The 23,682-nt window shown below is 35.2% G+C and overlaps 3 protein-coding genes across 6 annotated transcripts; all 3 read left to right on the forward strand.

Annotated features, from left to right (window-relative positions):
- Positions 1-219: 219 nt before the first annotated feature.
- LOC104801772 (protein TOM THREE HOMOLOG 1-like) lies at positions 220-3,320 on the forward strand. The gene is made up of 11 exons (XM_010525121.2): positions 220-554; positions 778-868; positions 963-1,015; positions 1,105-1,197; positions 1,284-1,355; positions 1,533-1,605; positions 1,693-1,738; positions 2,266-2,329; positions 2,421-2,474; positions 2,600-2,677; positions 2,776-3,320. The coding sequence occupies exons 1-11, from the start codon at positions 366-368 to the stop codon at positions 2,866-2,868; spliced, it is 906 nt and encodes a 301-aa protein (XP_010523423.1). The 5' UTR covers positions 220-365; the 3' UTR covers positions 2,869-3,320.
- Positions 3,321-4,556: 1,236 nt separating this feature from the next.
- On the forward strand, positions 4,557-7,088 carry LOC104801773. Of its 2 annotated transcripts, none has more exons than XM_010525123.2 (5): positions 4,557-4,806; positions 5,432-5,706; positions 5,859-6,095; positions 6,171-6,388; positions 6,472-7,088. In XM_010525123.2, the coding sequence occupies exons 2-5, from the start codon at positions 5,449-5,451 to the stop codon at positions 6,737-6,739; spliced, it is 981 nt and encodes a 326-aa protein (XP_010523425.1). In that variant the 5' UTR covers positions 4,557-4,806; positions 5,432-5,448; the 3' UTR covers positions 6,740-7,088. The 2 variants fall into 2 exon arrangements, with proteins under 2 accessions (XP_010523425.1, XP_010523424.1); XM_010525122.2 differs by having other exon boundaries at positions 4,557-4,800.
- A 269-nt stretch (positions 7,089-7,357) lies between these two features.
- Positions 7,358-10,272, forward strand: LOC104801774 (glutathione S-transferase Z1-like). Of its 3 annotated transcripts, none has more exons than XM_010525124.2 (10): positions 7,358-7,451; positions 7,584-7,680; positions 7,775-7,831; positions 8,004-8,089; positions 8,191-8,262; positions 9,139-9,237; positions 9,328-9,403; positions 9,502-9,563; positions 9,688-9,747; positions 9,923-10,272. In XM_010525124.2, exons 1-10 carry the CDS (start codon positions 7,449-7,451, stop codon positions 10,025-10,027), a joined length of 717 nt encoding a protein of 238 aa, XP_010523426.1. In that variant the 5' UTR covers positions 7,358-7,448; the 3' UTR covers positions 10,028-10,272. The 3 variants fall into 3 exon arrangements, with proteins under 3 accessions (XP_010523426.1, XP_010523427.1, XP_010523428.1); XM_010525125.1 differs by having other exon boundaries at positions 7,359-7,451; positions 9,184-9,237; XM_010525126.1 differs by lacking the exon at positions 7,358-7,451 and having other exon boundaries at positions 7,645-7,680; positions 8,011-8,089.
- Positions 10,273-23,682: the final 13,410 nt, after the last annotated feature.

A 23,682-nucleotide genomic window follows, 5' to 3' on the forward strand; every position in this document is an offset into this window, starting at 1 on the left:
CCTTACCCAAAACTTAATTAATTCCCTCTAACTTAATTTACTTCCCACGCACATATTTAGATTTACTCAGAGCCAGCCTCGGGATTGCTCTTTATCACCCGTGCCAGCGTGTCGGTCACACTACTAATATTACCGGCTGCTGCCGGTTTTCTCTAAACCGGCTCTTGGGTTATGTCCACGTCACCATCTCTCTTCCCGGTCGGCGATCGTTTCTAAACAAATCACGGGGGGGAGAGAGAGAGAATCGAAGAAAAGGGAACAAGGAAGGAGAGAGGAGACGTGGATTGATAGATTCTCTTTTTGAATCTCTACAAGAGAAGGAAGATCAGAAGCTCTCCTGAAGGAATCTGAATATTTTCTCCGATATGAGAAGCGTCGGCATGGAGATGACGTCATCTCCGTCGGGGCTGATATCTTCGTCGTCGGCGGTTATGGCGCTTAATCTGACGGACGCTTCGAATTGGTGGTCGGACGTGAACGAGTCGCCGGTGTGGCAGGATCGTATCTTCCATGTCCTCGCTGTGCTTTATGGAATCGTCTCCTTCGTTGCTCTGGTACGTTCGGGTTTTTAAGTTTTCGTTTTCGGAGATTCGAATTCGGACATGGATGTGCCGTGAATTGAGAATCAGTCGGGATTAGGGATTATAGGATATTGAATCGATGAATATATGCTTTGCTGGTCTCATTGCTTCTGACAGTAAGTACAGAGACATTGAAGATTTGTTTGTAATTTCGGGGAGGATATCGATTAGAGTGATTTTTCTGTGTTTTCGGTAGATTCAACTGGCGAGAATACAATTGAGAATACCGGAATACGGATGGACGACGCAGAAGATCTTCCACTTCCTCAATTTCTTAGTGAACGGAGGTTCGTCCCGCAAAATGTAAATTCAATACTGGTTTTCAAGTTTTCAGTTTGATTATGTGCTTCCGGTGCTGATTGTGAATCTTCTATCTTTCAGTTCGAGCTGTGGTTTTTGTCTTCCGACGGGGTGTACAGTATCTTCATCCAGAGGTGTGAGATATTTCATCAACATCGCGATTAAGCTAATTGATGGTGTATGTGGCCTTCTGAATTTGCAAGTTTTTCTGGTCATCTTGTAGATTCTGCAACATATTTTGCTTGATATTCCAAGTCTTGCTTTCTTCTCTACCTATGCACTTCTGGTCCTCTTCTGGGCAGAAATTTACTACCAGGTCACATCCGATATCGTGTATCTTTTTCATTTTTGGTTTCGTGTTCATTTGTACTGGTATTTACTCAATCTTTTGTGATGGAACAGGCGCGTGCTGTATCCACTGATGGACTGAGGCCAAGGTTCTTCGCAATTAATGTAGTTGTATATGTTGTTCAGGTGAAATACGCTTTCCTTTTGTCCCTATGATCTCTGAGAAATGTAGGAAGTTTGAAATTGGGCTCCCACTTTCTGGAAGCCTTGAACTTATTCATAGATTGCCTCTGCATTTATAACGTTTGGTTTGTAGGGGCTGTCCACTCCCTTAAATGCTTCTTATGGATGTATTAATTCCAGATTGCTCTTTGGTTGATAATGTGGTGGAAGCCTGTTCATGCTATGGTTGTCCTGTCCAAGATGTTCTTTGCAGGTGTTGCTTTGTTTATATTTCGCCCATGCACAAATTGATATAGCTCAGCTACATGTCTCACCGCCTTGGTCCTGAATATAAATGCAGGTGTTTCGTTGTTTGCTGCTCTTGGATTTTTACTATATGGCGGAAGGTACTAACTACTAACTTGCTACTTGTATATATGCTACATATTGATTGTAGCATAGTTTCTGTTTTTGGTATTCACTGAACATGTCCTCCTACTGCAATGAATATGTTGTTGATTTCATCACGATGTCAGTTCCGTACCATCTTGAAACCTGATGGTTATTAACTTATAATTATGGGCATTTGCACATATGTTCTTCTTTGATCATTGCCATCCAATCACTTGCCCAGCTGCTTTTTGGTTGAAATAGCTGGATGTGTAGCATCTTTTCCATTATATTTCCTGGGGCTTCTACCGCATGATGGTTTATTAGGAAATAGAGCTGAGACGTATAATCTTGCCATACTTAATAGAACATTGTAAACCTGCTTGTGGCTGCCTGCATTCTTGTCCTTCGTTGGTGTCTTGCTAAAGTAGGTTCTTCATGCACAAGTAGACTAAATCTGTGTATCATGATTGTTATGAATATGATGAAGAGATTGTGCCATGCAAATGCTTGATATATGTCTTCAATGGTTCTCTTTCCGCAGGCTTTTCCTAATGCTACAACGATTTCCTGTAGAATCTAATGGGAGGCGCAAAAAATTGCAGGAGGTGAAACTTATATTGTAAACCAGTTTTAGCTGATCAAGTTTCCGTTTCTCTCTGAGTCTCATTCCCTTTTCTGTCTGTACATTCGTCACAGGTTGGTTATGTGACAACCATATGTTTCACGTGTTTCCTCGTCAGATGCATCATGGTAACACATAACATCACAGCGTTGATAAATTTTCAATCCATACTGTGTGCGTTGAACTCTTCCCCAAATAGATGGGCCTTGAAATAACTATCAACCAAAGGCTTAAATAATCTTTTGTGGTCTAGATGTGCTTCGATGCTTTCGACAGTGAGGCGGACCTTGATGTCTTGGATCACCCTATCTTGAACTTCATATATTACCTGGTAAGCTCCTCTCTCTCCACGTTTCATGCTCATAATGTCGTTTTTCTAATGACTTTTTTTTCCCCCTAAAACCCAACTGCCAATATTGGCACTTACAGTTGGTTGAGATATTACCATCCGCTCTGGTCCTGTTTATATTGAGAAAGATACCACCAAAACGAGGAATCACACAGTACCATCAGATCCGCTGAGCTTAAAACTGCAGAAGGAAAGAAAGAGAGGGAAAAAACCATAATTGAAAACGGAGGTAAAAAGGCGGTTCTTTTGAACGACAAGGAGAAAACATTAAGGAACAACAATTGAAAGAGGATCAAGACAAGACTCGGGTCTGCTTTTCGGATGATGCCGGGAACCAATCCGGATAAGATTCTACAAACCAAAATGGTGGTGGTGCTGTTCCCTTCATAGGTAGTGTTGAAAAGAACCCCAAAAAAAAAAAAAACTGAAGCAGGTTGTGACTTCTTCTTCTTTTATTAAATTATCGTGGTTAGTGTCTTTTGGTTATGTATTGTCACATCAGCTAACCATTCTCGTGATGTTTGGATAGATAGGTGAAATAGTTAATTATCACATTGCGGGAACAGATGAAGATTCTCGTGGAAGAGTGAGCATACCTTTGATCTTTTCCTTGAGATTCTTGATTCTTCCATCCTTCTGAACAAAGCCTTGTTACATGTTGTTAGTGTTTCCTTTAAATTTTTTTCCCCACCCTCCGAAATTCGGAAGCCGTATATAGGGTGGGTGTTTGCTTGATGGTGCAATCAAATTAAATCGGGGCATTATAAAAAAAATATCTTTACTTTGCTATTTATATTTTAACATATATCTTTCTCAAACTGTGATAATGTGATTCGAAATATAATGTGGATCACATAGATTATATGGTCACAGTTGGAGAAATGTACGTGTTGAATTATAAATAGAAAAGTAAGGGTATTTTTTATATAATACCAATTAAATCGGTCGTCTGGTCATTTTGTCCTCGTGCCAGCCTTTGCACTTCGTCCTTTTTTTTCGTTTGAAAGTTAGGTTCTTTCTTCCAGAAGTTGGTTGGGAGCATTCATTCGTACCCCAACCAAAACTATCGAATTATGTAAGATTTGAAAGAGAATTCGACGGCGTAATCGGGACGTCCATGGATGGAATCTCCCTTTTTGGAAACTATGAATAAAAATGTCGACCGCTGGACATTAGTTTTGGCCCAATAGGGTTTTTACCCTTTAAAGGACCTGCACTAGTTTATATCCCATACCTAGATCGAGCGAGAGAGAAAGTCCACGCGCACGGGACAGATTGTAAGGTTTTCGTCATTCCAACCTCGTCAGCCCAACGCCATAATAATAATAACAATGAGATTTTACATTGGATGAATAATCATTCCGTAACAAACGATTTTCCCTTCTTAAGAAACAATCATTGAGAAGTGTTTGATTAGAGAGATAATAATAAGTTGTTAGTTCTTATACTGCTCTTCCTATGCATTGTCTGTATGCAATAGATGCCTTATTAAAATATAATGCATCACGCACGTGATTTACTTACTTTTTAATTGAAACATCATGCGACCATATTCTTTTTTTTTTTTTAATTACAACATATGAGGAGAAAAAGGGTAAATAAATGTTTCTATTGTTCGAACGGAACCTTTTCATATATTTCAGATTATATATTTTGAAAAAATATAATATATAGTATATTTTTTATTTAAGAAACTACACGAGAAAAGAATGGATACAAGGGTAGTTTAGGGAAAGTCAAGTTGGGTAGGCGGATGGATGGATGGATCAACCGCGGCTGATTTGTCAGCCCTTTCATTAAAACTAAAATTAACTAGAAGCTTGGATTCTGACTCTGACTCATCCCCCCATTCATATTATTATTCATACGCCATCGATTTTTTTTAAAAGGAAAAGTAAACAAACACCCTTTTGATTTTGAATTTCCTCAAAAATCAAATACGATCTCCTCAAGCAAACAAAACAAAAAAAGCCACACTGAGGAACCTGACGGAACCTTTTTTTTTCCACAACCACCACCGCTTCTCCAGGTTCCTCCGCCGCACCTCCCTCTCCTCCGGCGTTTTCTCCGCCTCCAAGCATAGTTCCTCCGGCTATATTCCCCTGGTGATTGTGTGCTTCTCTCTCTCTCTCTCTCTCTCTCTCTCTCTCTCTAACTTTACTATTGCTGAGCTTGTCGCTCTCGTTCGGAGGAATTGGTTGCCCTAGCTCTGTTTTCCATATGTTTTCTGTGTTGATTTCGGGCGATATTGGAAGGTCTCAGTGATTCGGTCGCTCTAGGTCTATAGCGATCGCTCGATTTTATGGATTGATTTGTCCGTTAGTGTTGTGTAACCGGAAGTCTGATGCCGGAGGGTTCTTCGTCGGATTTCTCCACGGAGTGGTTTTAAGTTTTCGTTACTTCTTTTTGTTGTTAATCTCCAGTAATTTCTTTTGTCTTCCTTCGAAGTTGTGAAGCTACCGTTAAGCATCGATGCCGTTTCTGGACGAAATTGTTTTTCTCCTTTTGCGAATTGCAGATTTCTATACGTTTGGATGTTTTCTAAGGCTTGTTACTTCCGGCGTTTTATCTGTCTTGTTCTTCAGACAGTGATATGTCACAGTAAGCCTAGATTGTTGTATAGTTAGAGGACGAAGCACATGAAACTGGGATGAATTTGTTCTGTTTTGATGGCTTGCGGATGTTTATTCTGTTCCTCTGATCTTCCGAGTTCTTGTTCAATTTTTGTCTCATTAGGTGCTGAGAACGCGCAGATGACGAACACATCAAAGAAGGAGTCGAGAGATGACACTGTGAGATCTGTAATCCGTTTAAGGGAAGATAATGAATATGTTCGTCTGGTTATGTCCCATGAACCTGCTGCAGCTGAAACTGGCTTATCAGAAGAAACTCAAGTAGAGGTTCGGAGTAAAAAATTAATATGGTGGATCAAAACAGTGGGAATTTGCGCTTCTATTCTCATCCTTAGTCTCGTTTTCGTAAAATGGGGAGTTCCATTTCTTTTCGAGAAGGTAATCTTATATAATGTTTTCTCACCTACGAGTCACATCCTATTGCATCCCTTTTCATGTTATTTCCATATAAATGGCGCATGTTGCCTTTTCTTACTTGCTATCTCTTGCATTTTAATCTTTTAACATCCCTGTTTGTGTTTCAAATGCAGGTTCTTATTCCAATCTTGCAATGGGAAGCGACAGCATTTGGTCGTCCTATGCTTGCAGTTGTTCTTGTTACTTCCCTTGCATTGTTCCCTGTGTTCTTGATACCTTCTGGACCTTCGATGTGGTTGGCTGGCATGATTTTTGGTTATGGTCTTGGTTTTGTCATAATCATGGTCGGAACCACCATTGGTATGGTCCTCCCCTACCTTATCGGGCTACTTTTCCGGGAACGCATCCACGTAAGATTCCATCACTCATTCTTCACTATCCCATTCTCGGCTGTTCAACTCAAGTTTCCTCTTTTATGATTGCAGCAATGGTTAAAGAGGTGGCCTCAAAAAGCAGCAGTCCTGAGACTAGCTGGGGAAGGCAGCTGGTTCCATCAATTCCGAGTGGTAGCTATCTTTCGGGTTTCGCCCTTCCCTTACACGATTTTCAACTACGCGGTGGTTGTAACAAGCATGAGATTCTGCCCCTACTTGTTCGGATCCATAGCAGGGATGATACCAGAAGCTTTCATCTATATCTACAGGTCAGTCTTAGCATATCACCCTGGGGGGAAATTTAACATCAGATATGATAAATCTAAACCGGAGGAATTGAATTAATATGCAGTGGACGGTTGATCAGAACATTTGCGGATGTGCAGTACGGGAACCATCATTTGACAACAGTGGAGATTGTTTACAACATAATCTCTTTGATCATTGCGGTTGTAACCACAGTAGCTTTCACAATATACGCCAGAAGGGCTCTGAGAGAGCTCGAAAACGCAGACTCGAACGAGGAAGAAGGATCGGTCTCCAAACAATCTAGAGTCGAGATGAAGACCGTCCGATACATCGGGAATCATAATCTCGGTCCATCGCCTGCATTGCCCTAACCCTAGATTCCGACGAGCACTCCACCCATATGTACAAAGCTTGATTTTGATTCGTTTTTAGTTCGGTTTAGATAACAAAACACACACAAAAAAGGGGGCGGGGGAGGTAAGAAATCTGATGTAGGAAAGAGTCAAGAGGGAGGGAAGGAGGGCTTTGTATTTTTTGGAAGAATGGGGAAATGGTGAAGGCACATAGAAGGGAAGCAAAGCCCTTTGGGGACAAACCCAAATTAATGTTTTCTTAATGATTGATCCTTAAGAAAACATTTAGAAAAAATCATTATGAATCATAAAGTTTCTGAAATTGAGTACTGAGTTTGGTTTGAAAAGATGTGTTGTGTTTGGATTTCGTTGCACTGATCATGAAAAAGGTGTAATTTATACATATATATATATATATATATATACAGTCAAGTGTTGAAAAGATGTGGTGTTTGGATTTCCTTACACTGATGATGAAAAAGGTATAATATATATATATATATATATCATGTTTTAATCACGTATACATGTATATTGTCAAGTGTTAATCATGCGAAAATTTGGTTTGTTCTTTAACCAGAGTGGTTAGCTTAGCGGATGAGTTACATGTACACATCTCAACCACGGTTACTTCCACCGTCCAGTCCAAAGCCAAAACCAAGTCTGCTTCTCTGGCGTTTTAAACTGAAAGACAAAAACGAGTTTTGCAAGAAACAGTTTCTCCCTCATGGTAAGTTCCTAGTTTCGTTATCTTCATTCTCAAATCTCATCTCCTGATCGTCGCATCGGTCCGAAATTTCTTACGATTTCTTTGCCTGTTTCGTTCGATCACCGGTAATATTCTAAATTCCGATCTCATCAGGCGAATTCCGGCGAAGAGAAGAAGGAGAAGATGAAGCTGTACTCTTACTGGAGAAGCTCGTGCGCCCATCGCGTTCGAATCGCTCTCAATTTGAAAGGTTTTCCTCTTAAATTCCGGCTTCTGTTGCGTACAAAACCCCAAAATTTCCCATAATTTTTTCGGTCCATTTTGATCTCGATTGGTGACTTCAGGGCTTGATTACGAGTATGTTCCTGTGAATTTGCTCAGAGGTGACCAGCACAGCCCAGGTTCGTAGATTCGCTGTTCGTTTCATACTCGATTGACTTGATTTTCATGTGAGTTAATGAATGGGGTGTATATATATATATGAGAGTGCATACGGGATTTGACCATCATATATGTATTTCAGTGGAATCTCAGCATTGGTTAAGTTGAATCTTTTGTTCTTGATTCTTGAAGAGTTCAGGAAGATCAATCCGATGGGCTTCGTGCCAGCACTGGTCGATGGAGATGTCGTGGTTTCTGACTCTCTTGCCATTGTTATGGTCAGTCACCCACCATTTTCCCTCTCTCCTTTTTTATGTCCATACAGAATCAATAGGTTTACATGGCCTTTTTTTTAACTTGTTTTTCCTTCAATCTACAGTACCTGGAAGAGAAGTATCCCCAACGTCCTCTCTTGCCTCCTGACCTCCACAAACGAGCAATAAACTATCAAGTACCCCTCTCTCTCTCTCTGTGATGCTGCTGCCTTTCTTCTCAGTCGTTCTTATCCTTTCGTGTGTTACGTGAGTTGGAAGCCAGAATCGGACAAGCTTGTATCAAGCCTTTGTTTTTCTGTTCTAAGTTGGTTTATAAAGCAGTTTGTCGAAATGGATGTTATTAAGTTTAAAAACAGCAGCAAATACCGGCTTGGGGGATTGATTCCTGGTCCTTGTCTACCTGTTTACATGTTTTCTTTACGGTAGAGGTGGGCTTTTTTACCCGAGACCCACGGGTTTTTTGGTACCCGATCTCATGGGTACTCGCCACGAATGACACAGATAATGGGTGCAAACAAGAGCAGAAACTCGGACCGTGGGTTCAGGGTTTGGGTTTGAATTTTTCTGAAACATGGAGGACTATGTCGTGGGTAATGGGTAGGAGTAAAATTACGTTTATACACTTAATATTTTAATTTATTTACAAATTCTTACCCCTATTTTGTGTAAAATTCTTACCCTTAATGTCTACACAAAGCCAACAAAATTTCGGACATCTCGCATACTCCCAAGTAGGGGTGGGGATGGTTCGGATATCTCGTTTTTGGTGGTAACCGACCTTGGTCTTGTCTTAACGGGTTTTGGAAAAGTACTATCTCGTTTTCGTGAAATCTGGGTACCCGCGATCAGAGTACCCGTCGCTGAACTCGAGTATCCGGGTACCTAAACCCCGTCAAAATCTTGAAAAAATTGTTGACTTGTGTTGACCTAAAGTGTATTTTGGTAACTTTATATGAAAATATACTTTTATTATATTATTGTAAATAGCTTAAAATATCGCACCCGTTTTCGGCTTCGTTGGTGACTAAAGACTTTGCGTAGAATTTCTGCAGGTTGAGAGTATAGTTGTCGTTTTTTTTTCTCTCACGAATTCGCAGGCAGTGAGTATTGTTTCGTCGAGCATTCAGCCTCTCCAAAACCTAACTGTCCTGGTGAGGAGTTGAGATGTGAACGTTTTCCTGCTGTGGTCTCTTAGTTACATGGAAACTAACATTGTTTAGTTGCTTTCTTCGTTTCCTCAGAAGTTGATTGAGGAAAAGATAAACCCAGAGGAGAAAAGTGCGTGGCTTAATAATGTCATCGGCAAAGGATTTCAAGGTCTCTTTCCTATTCATTATCATTATTTTTTTTTTTAATTTGGACTGTCCTAATTCTAATTCCTCTCTCTCTCTCTCTCTCTCTCTCTCTCTGTGTAGCTCTGGAGAAGCTGTTGGTGGGTTGCTCTGGGAAGTACGCAACTGGTGATGAAGTTTTCTTGGTAATATATCCCGTCATTACTCTCTATACTCTTTTGTGTACATGAATGATGTTGTAGTATTGTACATTATGAATAAGAATTTGTTAACCCATCAATATATATATTATCTTTTTTTTCCCTGCAGGCTGACTTGTTTCTAGCACCGCAGATCCATGGAGCCATCACAAGGTTCCAGATTGATATGGTATTTTATGCCCATCCCCTTTACAACCCTTTTCCCCTAATCCATCGTTGAATATATATATATATATGGTAATTTCAATCTCCCATGGACCGACAAATGCTCTTAAAACATAGGAGAAGCTCTGTTTTATATTATAACGTTGGATGGTATAAAGAAGCGGGGTGTGTGTGGGCAGGGACCATACCCGACACTGGAGAAGTGTTACGAGGCGTACAAGGGACTGTCCGAATTCCAAGACGCAGTTCCCGAGAAGCAACCAGATGCTCCTTCTCTTCCCTAAACCAGGGTTTTGCTTCCATAATGAACAATACTATTCAACAAATGGCTTCCTAATCTCCAATGTTTAAAGGTTAATTTCGTAATTTCTGGTTATTTTTCTCTGAAAATATTTAGTTTCCACGATTGGGCCTGTGGAAATCCATCTCACAAGACCATTAAAATCGCTATGAACACAGATGCGTGCTTGTAGCATTATCAAAAATATTCTTACTTTGTTATTTCTATTTCAATGCATGTCTTTCTCTAGTTGTGACCATGTGATCCATGTGACTCAAAATATAGTGTGATCATATTTTGATTTTATTGATTATGACGTTTAATTTATGTTGATCTCACTAATTCATTATGTTTATATATTGTATATCTTACTAATTATTTGATTAAAACATCATAAATTTAACGTTATGAACAATGAGATCAACATGTGATCACATTATATTTTGGGTCACATAGGTGACATGATCAGAATATGGTGTGTTAAAGTAAAAATAGTAAAATAAGGGTATTTTTGATATAATATCATATATATATATATATATATATATATAATACACGCAACCATTATTAGATAGGAGATATCTCAACTGGGGAGGGGTGTTTTGTCTGTCTTTGTTCTCCCAATTTAAACCCAAATTAGGGACAATCTACTTATGTTCACAACACACATAGCTCCACTAATTAATAACTGCACGTATATAAATATTAAAAAATGTAAATAATGTATGAATATATGTGCATGAAAGTATATTCGAAAAATGCATGACAAACTCGTTTGACTTCCAGAAGTGTTATGTAATCTGTCCAAATATTCTCATAAACAAACAAACATGTACACCTTTCTCGCTATACACAAACAAATGCACATTTATAATAATGATTAAATTAATAATTCACATGTGGACATACAATATATGAACCGCACACGTACCCACTTTGTTTTTTTGGATGTATACTCGTTGACTTACGACAGTAAATTCCGTAAATACCCTTGTATAGACAGAGAGAGACACAGATACAGTTTTTTTTTTTTTTTTATAATCGGGTGATCCCAAGACCAAAGGCCCAGACTAATCCCGACCCACGCGCACGACCCTGCAACACATACGTGGGATGTGAAACACCCGAAGGTGGCAGGAGGGGAATTTTCATACTCTGGGTGTTGAACACACGACCTCGTTTAAAGGAAGAGGCTCTCAAACCAGCAGAGTTGGGGATTTCCCGACACACACAGATATAGTTATATGTTTATACTATACAAGTACTGGCACTGCCATTCCACCACAGAGAATATGGATAGATCATAGAAGGAAAAGACCACAGAGCGAATAATAATTTGCATATAATATGTTATATATACACACACACACAACACAAGGACGTGGAAAGACTTCATATAAACAAACAAATATATTTTACATAAATGTGGAAATGATTTTTTTTTCTTTGGCAAAATAACAAGTCAACGCCGGAGACGATTCACGAGATTTCCGCCTTCTCATTTAATCTTTTCTTTTTGTCCACCAAAGAGACAAAACTTAATTAATCGGCACTCTTGGGGTTCATCGCCAGATTCGTCGATCTGACGTTCGGTGGTGACATGAGTCCACCAACCTTTGCTCTTCAAGAACATCTTCGTCGATCGGGACCAACTCAGGTAGTTGTCGCCATCGAGGATAACCGGGATGATTCGGAGCACAGAGAAATCCATAGTGGTTGACGAAAAAGTGGTCGAAAGACAGGAAAAAAAAAAGGTGATAAAGATGGTCACTCAGATCACTGTTCTGATACCATGTGCAATAATGAAAGTTAAATTATAACTTGATATTTATAAATTTATAAATCTTATATATTCAAACTAATTTTCGTTTGTCCATAGATCATCGTACGAAACAATAAATGACTGATTTAAAAAATTATTAAAAACTATTAATATTCCGTTCAAACACGTATATTTAATCAACTTTAAAACTGATTTCGATATATATATATATATATATATATGTATGTATGCACTATCGAACCCATCAAGTAGTTATGAATGCATTATTCATGCCCATGTATGTTTTAATCTTGAAAAACTTGTATCCATAATAACAAAAAAAACATAAGATTGATATATACCAAGTTATTTGAATAAGAATAATCATCCATTGAGATGGGATTCCTGTGATATTTTAGGGAATGGACACCAAAATAATATTATAGAGATGCAAGTGAAAAGATTTAATTATTTCGAAATCTTGTAATCATTACTAATATAATAGCGTGACGTAATGCGTGATTATTGGGGGCAAAATCTGCAGACAAAGAAATTAAAAGAAACAATTAAATTTGAAAAGAACGAAAATGGTGGAGGACCAACAACAAAGAGTTGGTTCGATGTCATAAAAATCGAAAAAAAAAAAAGCATATTCAGTAGATATCTCCAATTAAATGAAAAGTCAGAGAGTCAACGGACCATCAGAAGTCGGGTCCGATCCGGTCTGAAGGTCAAGCAGTTTGACTTGACCCACCGTCATTTAATCCAACGGTGGTGGTGGGCCTTCTCTTCCCGATGGTTCCATTAGATCTTGCCACGTCAGCACACACATTTCTCCCGGAATCTCTCGTGTGTTCGAATTATGATGTTTTTATTCCGTAGCATTTGCTTGTATATTTGCATAATATATATATATATAAGGAGATATATAATATGTATGCCAAAAGAAAAACTGTATAATAAAACTATTTGATGAGAAAACCTAAATTGCCGATGAAATTAGATTTATGTAAATAAAATTGCGTACATTTTTCAAAGATATGTTTCAACTTCCATTCGTCCCCCGTAGGGATAGATGCATGCAGTCACATGAAAACAAGGGGTAAATAAATAAAAATCATATGCTATATCACAATCATATGCTAGATATTTTCGTTATGTGCAATTAAAAGTCGGCAAACATCATGTATGTCTATACATACGTACATGTCATCATGCATATAATATAAATCATTATCACGTCACGCATATATACAGACGGTATAGTGTGTGTCTATATATACACATCCACCCATGTACACCAACCGGCAACCGTCCACAGTATATACAACAGTTTCATAACTTTATATATATATATATATATATATATCAATATGTATTTGTTGTCTACTATTTCAATAATTATGATATCATTTCATTGAAACAAAATATAAAAATACATTTATATTGTACTAGTTATTTTCCACAATTGTACAATAAACTACGACAACAATTAGCGCACTATCATCGGCTAAATATAGATAATTTAATTACTATTTGTTTTATAATCCAGAAGTTTACCGACTTTTGACCCAATTACATATTGTAGAAGATTGAAAAAATCTATATGAATACCACTCTCCAAATGAGAACTCAAAACAAGATTGAAAATGAATTTTGCTCATTTTCTTAACGGTTGAGTCTCCCAATCTTGATAGATAATTTACTATTAATAAACATTTGAATAAAATATTATTAGAAACCTGTTATTATTCAAAGTTTATGGTTAGAATCACAACATCTAGATGCAAAGTATAATTGTAAAAACTTGTAGTTGCATAATATAAATAAATAAATTGTAGTGGTTTCCGACCTTTGAATCCCTCACCGATTTCACTCTGACACTCATTTGAGCAAGAACAGGAATCGAAAGAGGAGACGACACAGTGATATACGAGTTCAGTACCGAGAGGAACCTCTTTACATACGTCTTGGGAAGAGGAAGTGTTCGATCTAAGGCCACAGACTGAGAAACCATCGGGAAACTGACCGGAGTCATGTCCGTTGCACGAAAAAAGAGAGTCCCTGCCAATGGAGGGAACAAAAAAAAAACAATACAGACTCTGCACACCTCTGAACAAGACGAAACCCTAGGTCAGATTAATGACGCTATAAAATGATAACTTTGCCCCTCCGTCCTCTTCAAAGCCTCCTTCACAAGTAGAATCTTTTGAACCTTCCATCTCTGGTAGAGGATTTGCTGAAGATCCATCATAAATAAATCTAAATCATATAAAAAAATTAGAATAATATGTAAAACTCTATTATAATTTAAAATCTTCACATCTTTTTAACAAATCATATCAAATTGATCTTTTAGAGACGGACGTCTATATATAAATGTCTCCGAGTCTAATCTTAGGGTAAGGGGCTTTCAATAAGTTCTCTATCATAGTAATGGCAGTACCAAACTCAGAATTAAAGCTCGATCCGCTTTAGTTAGGATTTTATTTTATTAATTTATCGAGATATTCTTGGATCCTTTTCACGAGGGCCAACTTCCGTTATACCCTCAATCTGCTACATAACATCTTCTCATACCCTCTCTTTAAAAAAAAAAAATTACAACTTCTAATATACCCTTTATAATATGTGATGACCAAAATGCCCTTTTGTTTTTAATTTTTGAATAAAAAAATTTCCCCAAAAAATAGGGTTTAGTTGTCTCTCTCCTCTCTCATTCCGCTTTCTCTCTCCTGCTTCTCTCTCCTTCATCGATGAGCTCTCTCTCTCCTCTGAATGTTGCAATTTTTAATCCAAAATCGTTAAAAATTCCAGCAAAATCAGTGTGAAATTAGCCAAGAGGTTGAAGATAGGTAAGCAATTGCGAAAACCTTATTGTTTTTCATACACATTAATGTTTGTTGTTATTTTTCGGCTGAACAGTGATGCTTCTTCCACCTTTTTTTCTTGTAATGGCTGATGTTTGTGCATTTTTTATCCTTTGGACTATAGTATAGTCATAGATCCGGGTCAGATCTGAGCTTGAGATGTTGTTTTTAGAATATCACTATACACAAAAGTCGGGTCACATTAGAGAGGAGTTTGTGACATGGCCACACGGTCACATGGTGACATGGTTACATTAGTCCCGTGTGATTAGAATAACAATCCGATAGGATTCAAGGGATGACATGGTACTATCTTCACACGGTCACATGGTACTATGTTTATATGGTCACATGGTACTATATTAACGTGGTCACATGGTACTATATTAACATGGTCACTTGGTACTATGTTCACATGGTCATATGGTACTATGTTCACATGGTCACATGGTACCATGTTGACATGATCACATGGTACCATACTAACATGGTCACACGGTCACATGATTCATAATAGTGGGATTAGTAATAATGATCGCAGGGTGAGGAATTCACATGGTCACAATTTCATATGGTAACATGATATAGAATAGTTGGAATGGTAATAATGGTCACATGGTGACATGGTATTATATTCACATGGTCACATGGTATTATATTCATATGGTCACATAGTCATAGAGTCCATAATAGTTTAATTGATCTGCATTTTGTATTTATCCTTTCTACAGGTACGATGGACGGGCCAGATGAGAGATCGACAATTGTATACTTTCTTTAAGAGTAAAGTTGGAAGTAATAATGTGACAAAAATTATACATCTTTCTGACAATGAACATTCAAATGGACTTAGAGAAGTTATAGTGACAGAGTGTGGTACTTATGATGATGGTGATGATGATGATGGTGATGGTGATGGTGATGGTGTGGAGCTTGACCTTATCGATGACTCTTTGTTTTCTAATTCTTTATTCACTTTGTTTTCAGATCCTAGTGAAGTTCAAAAGTGGATCTATATCAGGACAAGAGTATCAACATCAACAAAATTTCAGTGAAACACTAATTTTGAATGAATAAAGAAATATAAAGTGTATAATAATGTTATATTATATATGTACACTAAAACATTAAGATATTTGTATAATATTATGTTAAAATAATGCATTATAATACTTTAGTTTCATTCTACATATTAATAACAGTAAATAAATTATCTCATATAAGTAGTGGTTGGGTCCCATGTGACCAGCATGTGACCAATGTGACCAATGTCAATTTTACACTATGTGACCATTGTGATCGGATGTTAGTATGTTAAAACGAGTTTGTAATACAAAAAGACCAAAATTATCAAAATTCTTCATAAAAGACTATGAACACTAATGTATCACATTTTTTAGAACTACTTTTGCACACAAAATTTGAATAACTCAATTATTATAGTTAAATATAGTTCAAAATTGTGTATATGGAAGATGTGATGACAATCAGATCGATTCATTTGAAAGAATCCACTAAATCGACCTTGTGACCAACTGTGACCCATCGTGACCGAAATATTGTGGGTCCCAGTTTGAACATGTAATATTTCTGGTAGGGCCCAGTGTAATCCAAGTGTGCAAAAAAATTACGGTTGACAATTCAATACTAATTTTGGTGGGACACACCATTTCAACCCATATTTTTTATCTTTCAATATTTTTTATCCCATTTTTTTCCCTCCAAAATTTTTCAACCCAAATTTTTTATCTTCCTATATATTTCACCTCATATGTTCAAATATAAAATAAACATAAAACATAATATCATAACATAAAATTATGTAGGTTTATAATAAACAAACAAAATGTCGTAACAAAAAGAAACAAATTCATAACATAAATAAGTTCTTAATTCTATTTTTGAACATTTCTATTGACAAATATGGCGGCTGTCAACTGTTCACGCATCTTGGTGGCATTGTCATCACATATAATTGTTATTTTTCTTGTCATTGTTGTTCTTCGTCTTCTTTTGCTCGTTCGTCTTCTACTTTTTCTTCATTTATCACACCTTTTCCCTTCTTCTTCTTCTTAGAAGACTTTATCGAACGAATTTTCAAGTCATGAACTCGATGATGTCAATTCCTCCAAATAAAAAAGAAGTATTTCGTCAAACGCTTCCTTCTTTAGTATACTCTTAATTTCATGAAAATAGATGGCACCATGATACCATGTGACCATGTAAACATGGTACTATGTAGCCATATGAATATGGTACCATGTGACCATACCAATATGGTCTCATGTGACCATGTGAACATGATAATAGTTTGAGTTTAAAACACCTAAATCCAAATTTTGTTCTCTAACAATTTTTCCTCCAAAATTTTCCCTCCAAAATTTTTACATGCAATATTTTTTGTGGAGTCTAGTATCATCCAAGTGTGTAGAAAAGTTACGGTTGTTTCCTCAATGCGCTATAAAAAAAATATATGTTAGCATTCTGGATTATGTTTCAAAATCCATGTGACCATGTGACATGGTACCATGTGACCGTGTGACATGGTACCATGTGACCGTGTAAAATGGTACCATGTGACCGTGTGACATGGTACCATGTGACCGCCTGATATGGTACCATGTGACTGTGTGACATGGTACCATGTGACCTGTGACCCTGTGACGTATATGAAGAGATGACTTTGTGACCATACCAACATATGACATGTAATCCTGTAATCTATACGAAGATGTGACCATATGCCCATACCACAATGTGACCTATATGACACTGTAACCCTGTGACCATGTGACTCAAATCATCATGTCATTCATACATCTATATATCGACCCATATGATACAATTACCCATTTAATTGTCCTAAATCACCATGTGACCTAAACTGACTCATTTAACTCGACTTAAATCGTTTCACATGCCAATCAATTATTTCACTTAAAACCCAATATTCTATTTCGAAATTCCCAAAATTTCAGAAACCTAAAACCGTATATTTCTACTTACAAAACCCAAAATCCAAACTTCAACTCAACAACAATACATTTCAAAATCCAACAAAATTGATGAGAAAATGTTTATTTAACCTACCATTTGTTCTTTTAACTCTGAAATTTGCTAACGGTTCTCACTTTCGGAGGAAGATGAAGATGAGGCCACCGATAATTTGAAGTTGTGTTCTTCGCTCTCGACGCCATATCTTCTTCAACTCTCTAATTTCGCTGGAGATTTGAAGAGAAACAGAAATTTCTAAAGAGAAATCAGGATTTATGTCACTAATTGATGGTAGAATGAGAGTTTTGAGAGAGGGAGAGAGAAGATCGCGATTTGGTAGAAGGAAGAAGATGAATAAAGGGTTAGGAGAGAGAAAACCATTATTGCTTTTTTACTTTACTTTTTTTTTTTAATTTTGAATATTTTTAATTAAAAAAGAAGGGATGTTTTTGTCTTTACCTTATTGTATGAGGTTTTATGGTCTTTTTGTCATGATTAATACTTTTTTTTTTATTTTTTGTTTAGAGGGTATAGGAGGAAGTGATTGTAGCATAATACTTTTTTTTTTATTTATTTTTTGTTTAGAGGGTATAGGTAGAAGTGATTGTAGCAGTGAGAAGGTAGTATAGTTATATCCCCTCTTCACGAGCATGCATGGTCCAAACACATTTTGAGACACATAAATTGATGTTCGATATATGCTTCATATATATATATATATATATATATATATATATTCGCTAAAAAAAATATAGTATTGAAATGGTTGGTTTTTAATCTAGCTTATTAATGCGCAAAAAATCGAAGATATTGACAACAGCATGAAAATAAAGTGCAATAAATTGTTGTTTGTAACGGAAGGACCAAAATCAGAGAGACGGTCGTCATATTCATGCAAGCATGTCACTGCATATTTTGATGTGGTACTATAAATTTATTTATTTATTTTTTGTGCCCACATGAAAAAAAGTGGAGTTTTGTAATTTTGTGTAATGTGTAAATACATGATTCCACAATAAAACTCGTGGTAACATGATTGGCCGGGCGGTCCACATGCAAACAAAAAAAATAAACGTACGTACACGGGTCTTAGTCTCTCATGCAATTTGGTCGAGTCTTTCCTTGTAAACCAACTTGTGGTCTTCCTTTTATTATAATTTTTTTTTAAAATAATTTGTTTAATTAATAGGCCAAAAGTTGATATCTAAAGCATGATTATATCGATCCATCCAAACTTCAAAATCACGTATATGCGCATAAATATGCTTACACCCCCGGACACATATAAAACAAAAGTCATATATATATACACACTAAAATCTATCACATTAGAGGGAGAGAGTGAGAAAAATTGTCGATTAGAATAGAATATATATATATATATATATACACACACACATAGATAGATAGATATATAATGTTAAAATGATTACCATTATAAATAATATCTCTGGAATGGAAATAAAAAGTCAGTCATGGCGCTGAAAAACGACGGGAGATGTCAATTTGGTTGAAATACATTTTGTAATTTAGTATCGAACATCGGATACAATGCACTTCAAAACCAAGCGTCTAGTTATAGCCTTGATCTCTACACACACACACAAAAAAAAAACAAACAAATCTATTTTCTTACAACTTGCGATATGTTATCTTCCACTCGGAATGGGTTGGATACCTAGGCCTACTCGCTCCGGATACGATGGGCGCATGACTTATGCACATACATATATATATATATATATATATATATATATATATATGCACACACACAGATACACATGCATTTGTCTGTGAATGTAACCTATACATCGCGAACGGCATATATTACATACGGTAAAATTAATCATTACTCTTGACCCGAGATTAATCTGGGACTCAACTGAAGACACCCCGGTTATCCAAAAAAAATTAATCATTGACCTTATGTTATAAGGTATTTATGACAAATATATATATATATATATATATTACTTTATACAACATAATTATTCTTAACCTAAAATTGGGTGGTTCAACTGGTTATAGGGATGGACAAAATTCCTTCACAATTCATGTTCGAATCTCAATTCGGAAAGAGACATTTATCTGGATTTTTTCGGATATGTGGGAGATATATTTAGACCAAAGATCTGATAAACTTATGGATTATAAAAAAAAACTATTCTCACATAGATATATTAAAATTTAGATATATATTGTTGAAATATCTAAACGTAAAATATGATTTGATTGGGAGAGGGGGAAACATCAAAGTGCATGAATAAATAAATACAAAAGGATGAATAAATGAGAAAAGAGCCAAGAAAGAGGGTTGACAACCGCCCGAAAGGCCCAGGCCACGGGATGCCTGTGGATGCCCCCCCCCCTTTGGCATTACACACACATATATACATATATATATATATATATACATATGAAAAAAAAATCAATTCGTCATAATTGAATAATTTAATAGCAACAGCTTCGTTATCGGTAAGAATATCATCCTCGTATTCAGAAATCGGTAGCATTTGATAATGTAGAATCTTATCAGTCATTTGTAACAAATTAATACTGGTATAATTATAACCGGAGAATTTCGAAAATAAAATTAATATTTGTTTCTATTGACCATCTTAATGAAAACTAATTATTATGTTATTATATATCGTCAGAAATCTACCCAATTCAATATCTGAGAATGGCTACAAGTTTGCTGTGATTAAGAGAGAATTTGGTGGGCACAAGAATGCGAAAGGTATGATTCGGAGAACATATATCGAATAAGGTCGGTCCATGTCAGAAAATATATAGCCAAGTCATAAAATTTTAATTAAACACTTTAAAAAGTCGTTTATATGAGTTCATGGATTATTATATATACAAAACAAAAATGTTAGGAATGGACTCGATTACAAGAGTGCGACTGCCCCATATATATATGTATATAATTTAGTGATGAAGTTGGTGGAATAATTAAGCTAGAGCTTGGTTCATTAATTAATTAATTAATTAATTTCTTGTTAAAGTAAATATCACCAACCTACACAGAATCGATGACCAATGAGGTTGGCTTGATGGGTAACCAAATCTAAATTAAATTCTTTTTTTTTTTTTTGGAAAACCCAAATCCGATTTATTGGTAAAACATTGCTTGATTTTGGTTGGGAGACGAGGTTTAATTAATTATAATCAGTACTTAATTTATGACTTTTAAGATTGCCAACTTTTTCTTTCTTCTAGTATCATCTTTTCTTACACCTCCTCCAACCACATACACATAAATTATAGCTACATGAAATAATTTAAGAATAATTTGGATAATTATGGTAAAATATATAAAAAATGAAATTTCTTTCAATGGAAGATTAGTGAAAAGCCATCCGTGGTCGTGTTGTAAATTCTTAATTTTTTTAAATCATTATATATAATTATATGAACTAATTAAAAATATATATATTTCTGGAAGGTACTTTGTTTTCTCGCCACCCTACTTGCGACTCTCGTGCTAGAAGACAAACCCTTGGAAGAGTCTGTATTGCATTAAATCATGACGCGTTAATTAAATTTTTAATGTTCAATTAATCGCACATTTAATTAAATAATCTCTCTCTCTCTCTCTCTCTCTCTCTCTCATCGTGGATTTGGTGGTTTACTTTTCTTAAGAAAATAACCTTAATTTATTTATAATCCCAAAATCGGCAAGTGTAGAATTCTAGAAAAAGCTTATTTCCCTTATTGGGGGAGTTCACCGGGGCCCACGTCCACGTCATGAGATCTTCTAGAAGATTCACGTAATATAATTTAGAATATCTAAAATAATTTTCAAAATCAATCTAATATTATGATACATATTTTATTATAATAGATTATCTTAAATTTTTTATATCATATGACACTCACTCCTTACTCTCCATTCTACAAATTAAAGATCGTTGCAGAAGGTCTTTGTGTGATATTTGTTTGCATCTTGATATATATAAAAAATGAATTTTCACGTTGTCATTTTAGATATGGTTGAATTAATTAATCTCCTAACTACAAATATATATAGTTCCCGACGTACAATTGCAAATGATGAGATAAAATCGATTCTCTAAATAAAAAATAATGGATATTTAAAATTGACAAGAGTTACTCATTATTGACTAGATTGAGTATTAAGATACTTCAACAGTATAATTACTTACAAAGAAACAGAATTTGTAGAACAAACATATAATCTAGGATGGCCATTTCGGTTGTTAACCAAATAACCGAATCGAATAAGACATAATTGTATCCGATCCGAACCCTACATCAAAACCGAATTATTATGATTTTCTTAAACCCGAAAAAATCGAAACCGAACCGAATTAAAAAAAATAATCGAAAAATCTGACAATTTCTTTGAAAAAATAAATTTTTTACCGAAACCGAACCGAACCGAATTTTATATAAAAACTGAATGATTATAGTTTTTCTGTAACCGAACCTGAATATAATCGAATCGAACCCGGACCGAAACCCGAAATAGCCATCCCTAATATAATCTATAAAAACTGACAACACAATATAAAAACAAAAAAAATAAAAAATAATTTGTAGAATAAACATATAGAAAATACAATGAACCCTTTTAGGAAAAACCACTTCATGTTCATTTGCCAATTAAAAAACACCACTTCATGTTGTCAAGCCCCACTGCCACCCCCTCTCATTTACTTCCACATTTAAATAAGTTTGAACTTTTTTCTATTTCTTTTTTTTTTAAATTAGTTTTATATTACAAATTCAGTTATAATTAATGCAGTTCCAAACCTATGGTTTATAATTACGATACAGCATACATTCATTTTAAACCTATATACAATCTCAATCAAACTAGCTATGTAAAAATAAGACCGCGAAATAATGTTGAACTTATTATGGAAACATTATACATATTATAGAAATAATGTTATCTATGAATTTGACATCATTATTTAGTTTAAAACATGGTTAATTATTAAACCACAAAACATATATATATATATATATACATGTAAACATATTGTATATCTTCTTGTTATAGTAACTGTTAGAAAAAACCAAAAAGGGGTTGATTTTTATTTTATTTGTCTAGATTAAAAAAATCGAAATATTAATAAAATAACATTAAATTAGGTAACCTCTTGAGCACTGGAACATTCACATCATATATTCCAACTATCAAAATTAATTTGAATTTCGAGTCGAAATACGGATTATAGAAAATGATGAAAAGCCGAAACTATTGCAATAATATTGTATTATTGTTTTCAAATATGTTTTCTAAGGTCTAACAAATTATAGGTTAGTGAAATTAATGTAATTAATTAAGGAGTGGCCGAACTCATCGCCAAGGTCAATAGGCTAATTCAAATCCGCTTAACATTCTTAATATCCTTAATTACTAATTAGCTATACCAGATTGTGATCATCGTAGACTTTGTAGCTTTTATTATTATTATTTATCATATACTGTTATATACCTAAAACATTTTCTGTAGATATTGACTAATTTAGGATAAAATTTCTAAATTTGTAAAATGGTGAAAAACTAATTTTTAAACTTTTTGTTAGACAAATTTATTCTGAAACATGCATAATATGTCATTATAATTCACATACTTATAAAAATATATCATTATAATTCTCAAACATATTTATGAATATATAGAGATTTTTTCTGATACCAGTTAACACATTTGAAAATTATACTGACACATTTTGAAAGTTTAATAATAAATTTATTAATCGAAAAGTTTAGCAATTTATTTTCTATCATTTTAGAAATTAAAGAATTTTCAATAAGTTTTACCCTTAATTTTATTTTAAATAAATTGTACGGATAGAAATCTGCACTCTTTGGGCATAGTGCAGAATTTGTTTCCAATTCATAATTATAGAAATTTTAATGTAGTCATTGTGGGTCCGAAATATAAAGAACATTATATATATATATATATATATATTTTAAGGCAAGTGAGCATACGAAATTATAGTAAATTAGGTCACCAATAAGATGTATTCTTGGCCATTAAAAAAATT

This window comes from Tarenaya hassleriana, unplaced genomic scaffold (genome assembly GCF_000463585.1).
Source record: "Tarenaya hassleriana unplaced genomic scaffold, ASM46358v1 Cleome75, whole genome shotgun sequence".
In the NCBI taxonomy this organism is placed as follows: Eukaryota; Viridiplantae; Streptophyta; class Magnoliopsida; order Brassicales; family Cleomaceae; genus Tarenaya; species Tarenaya hassleriana.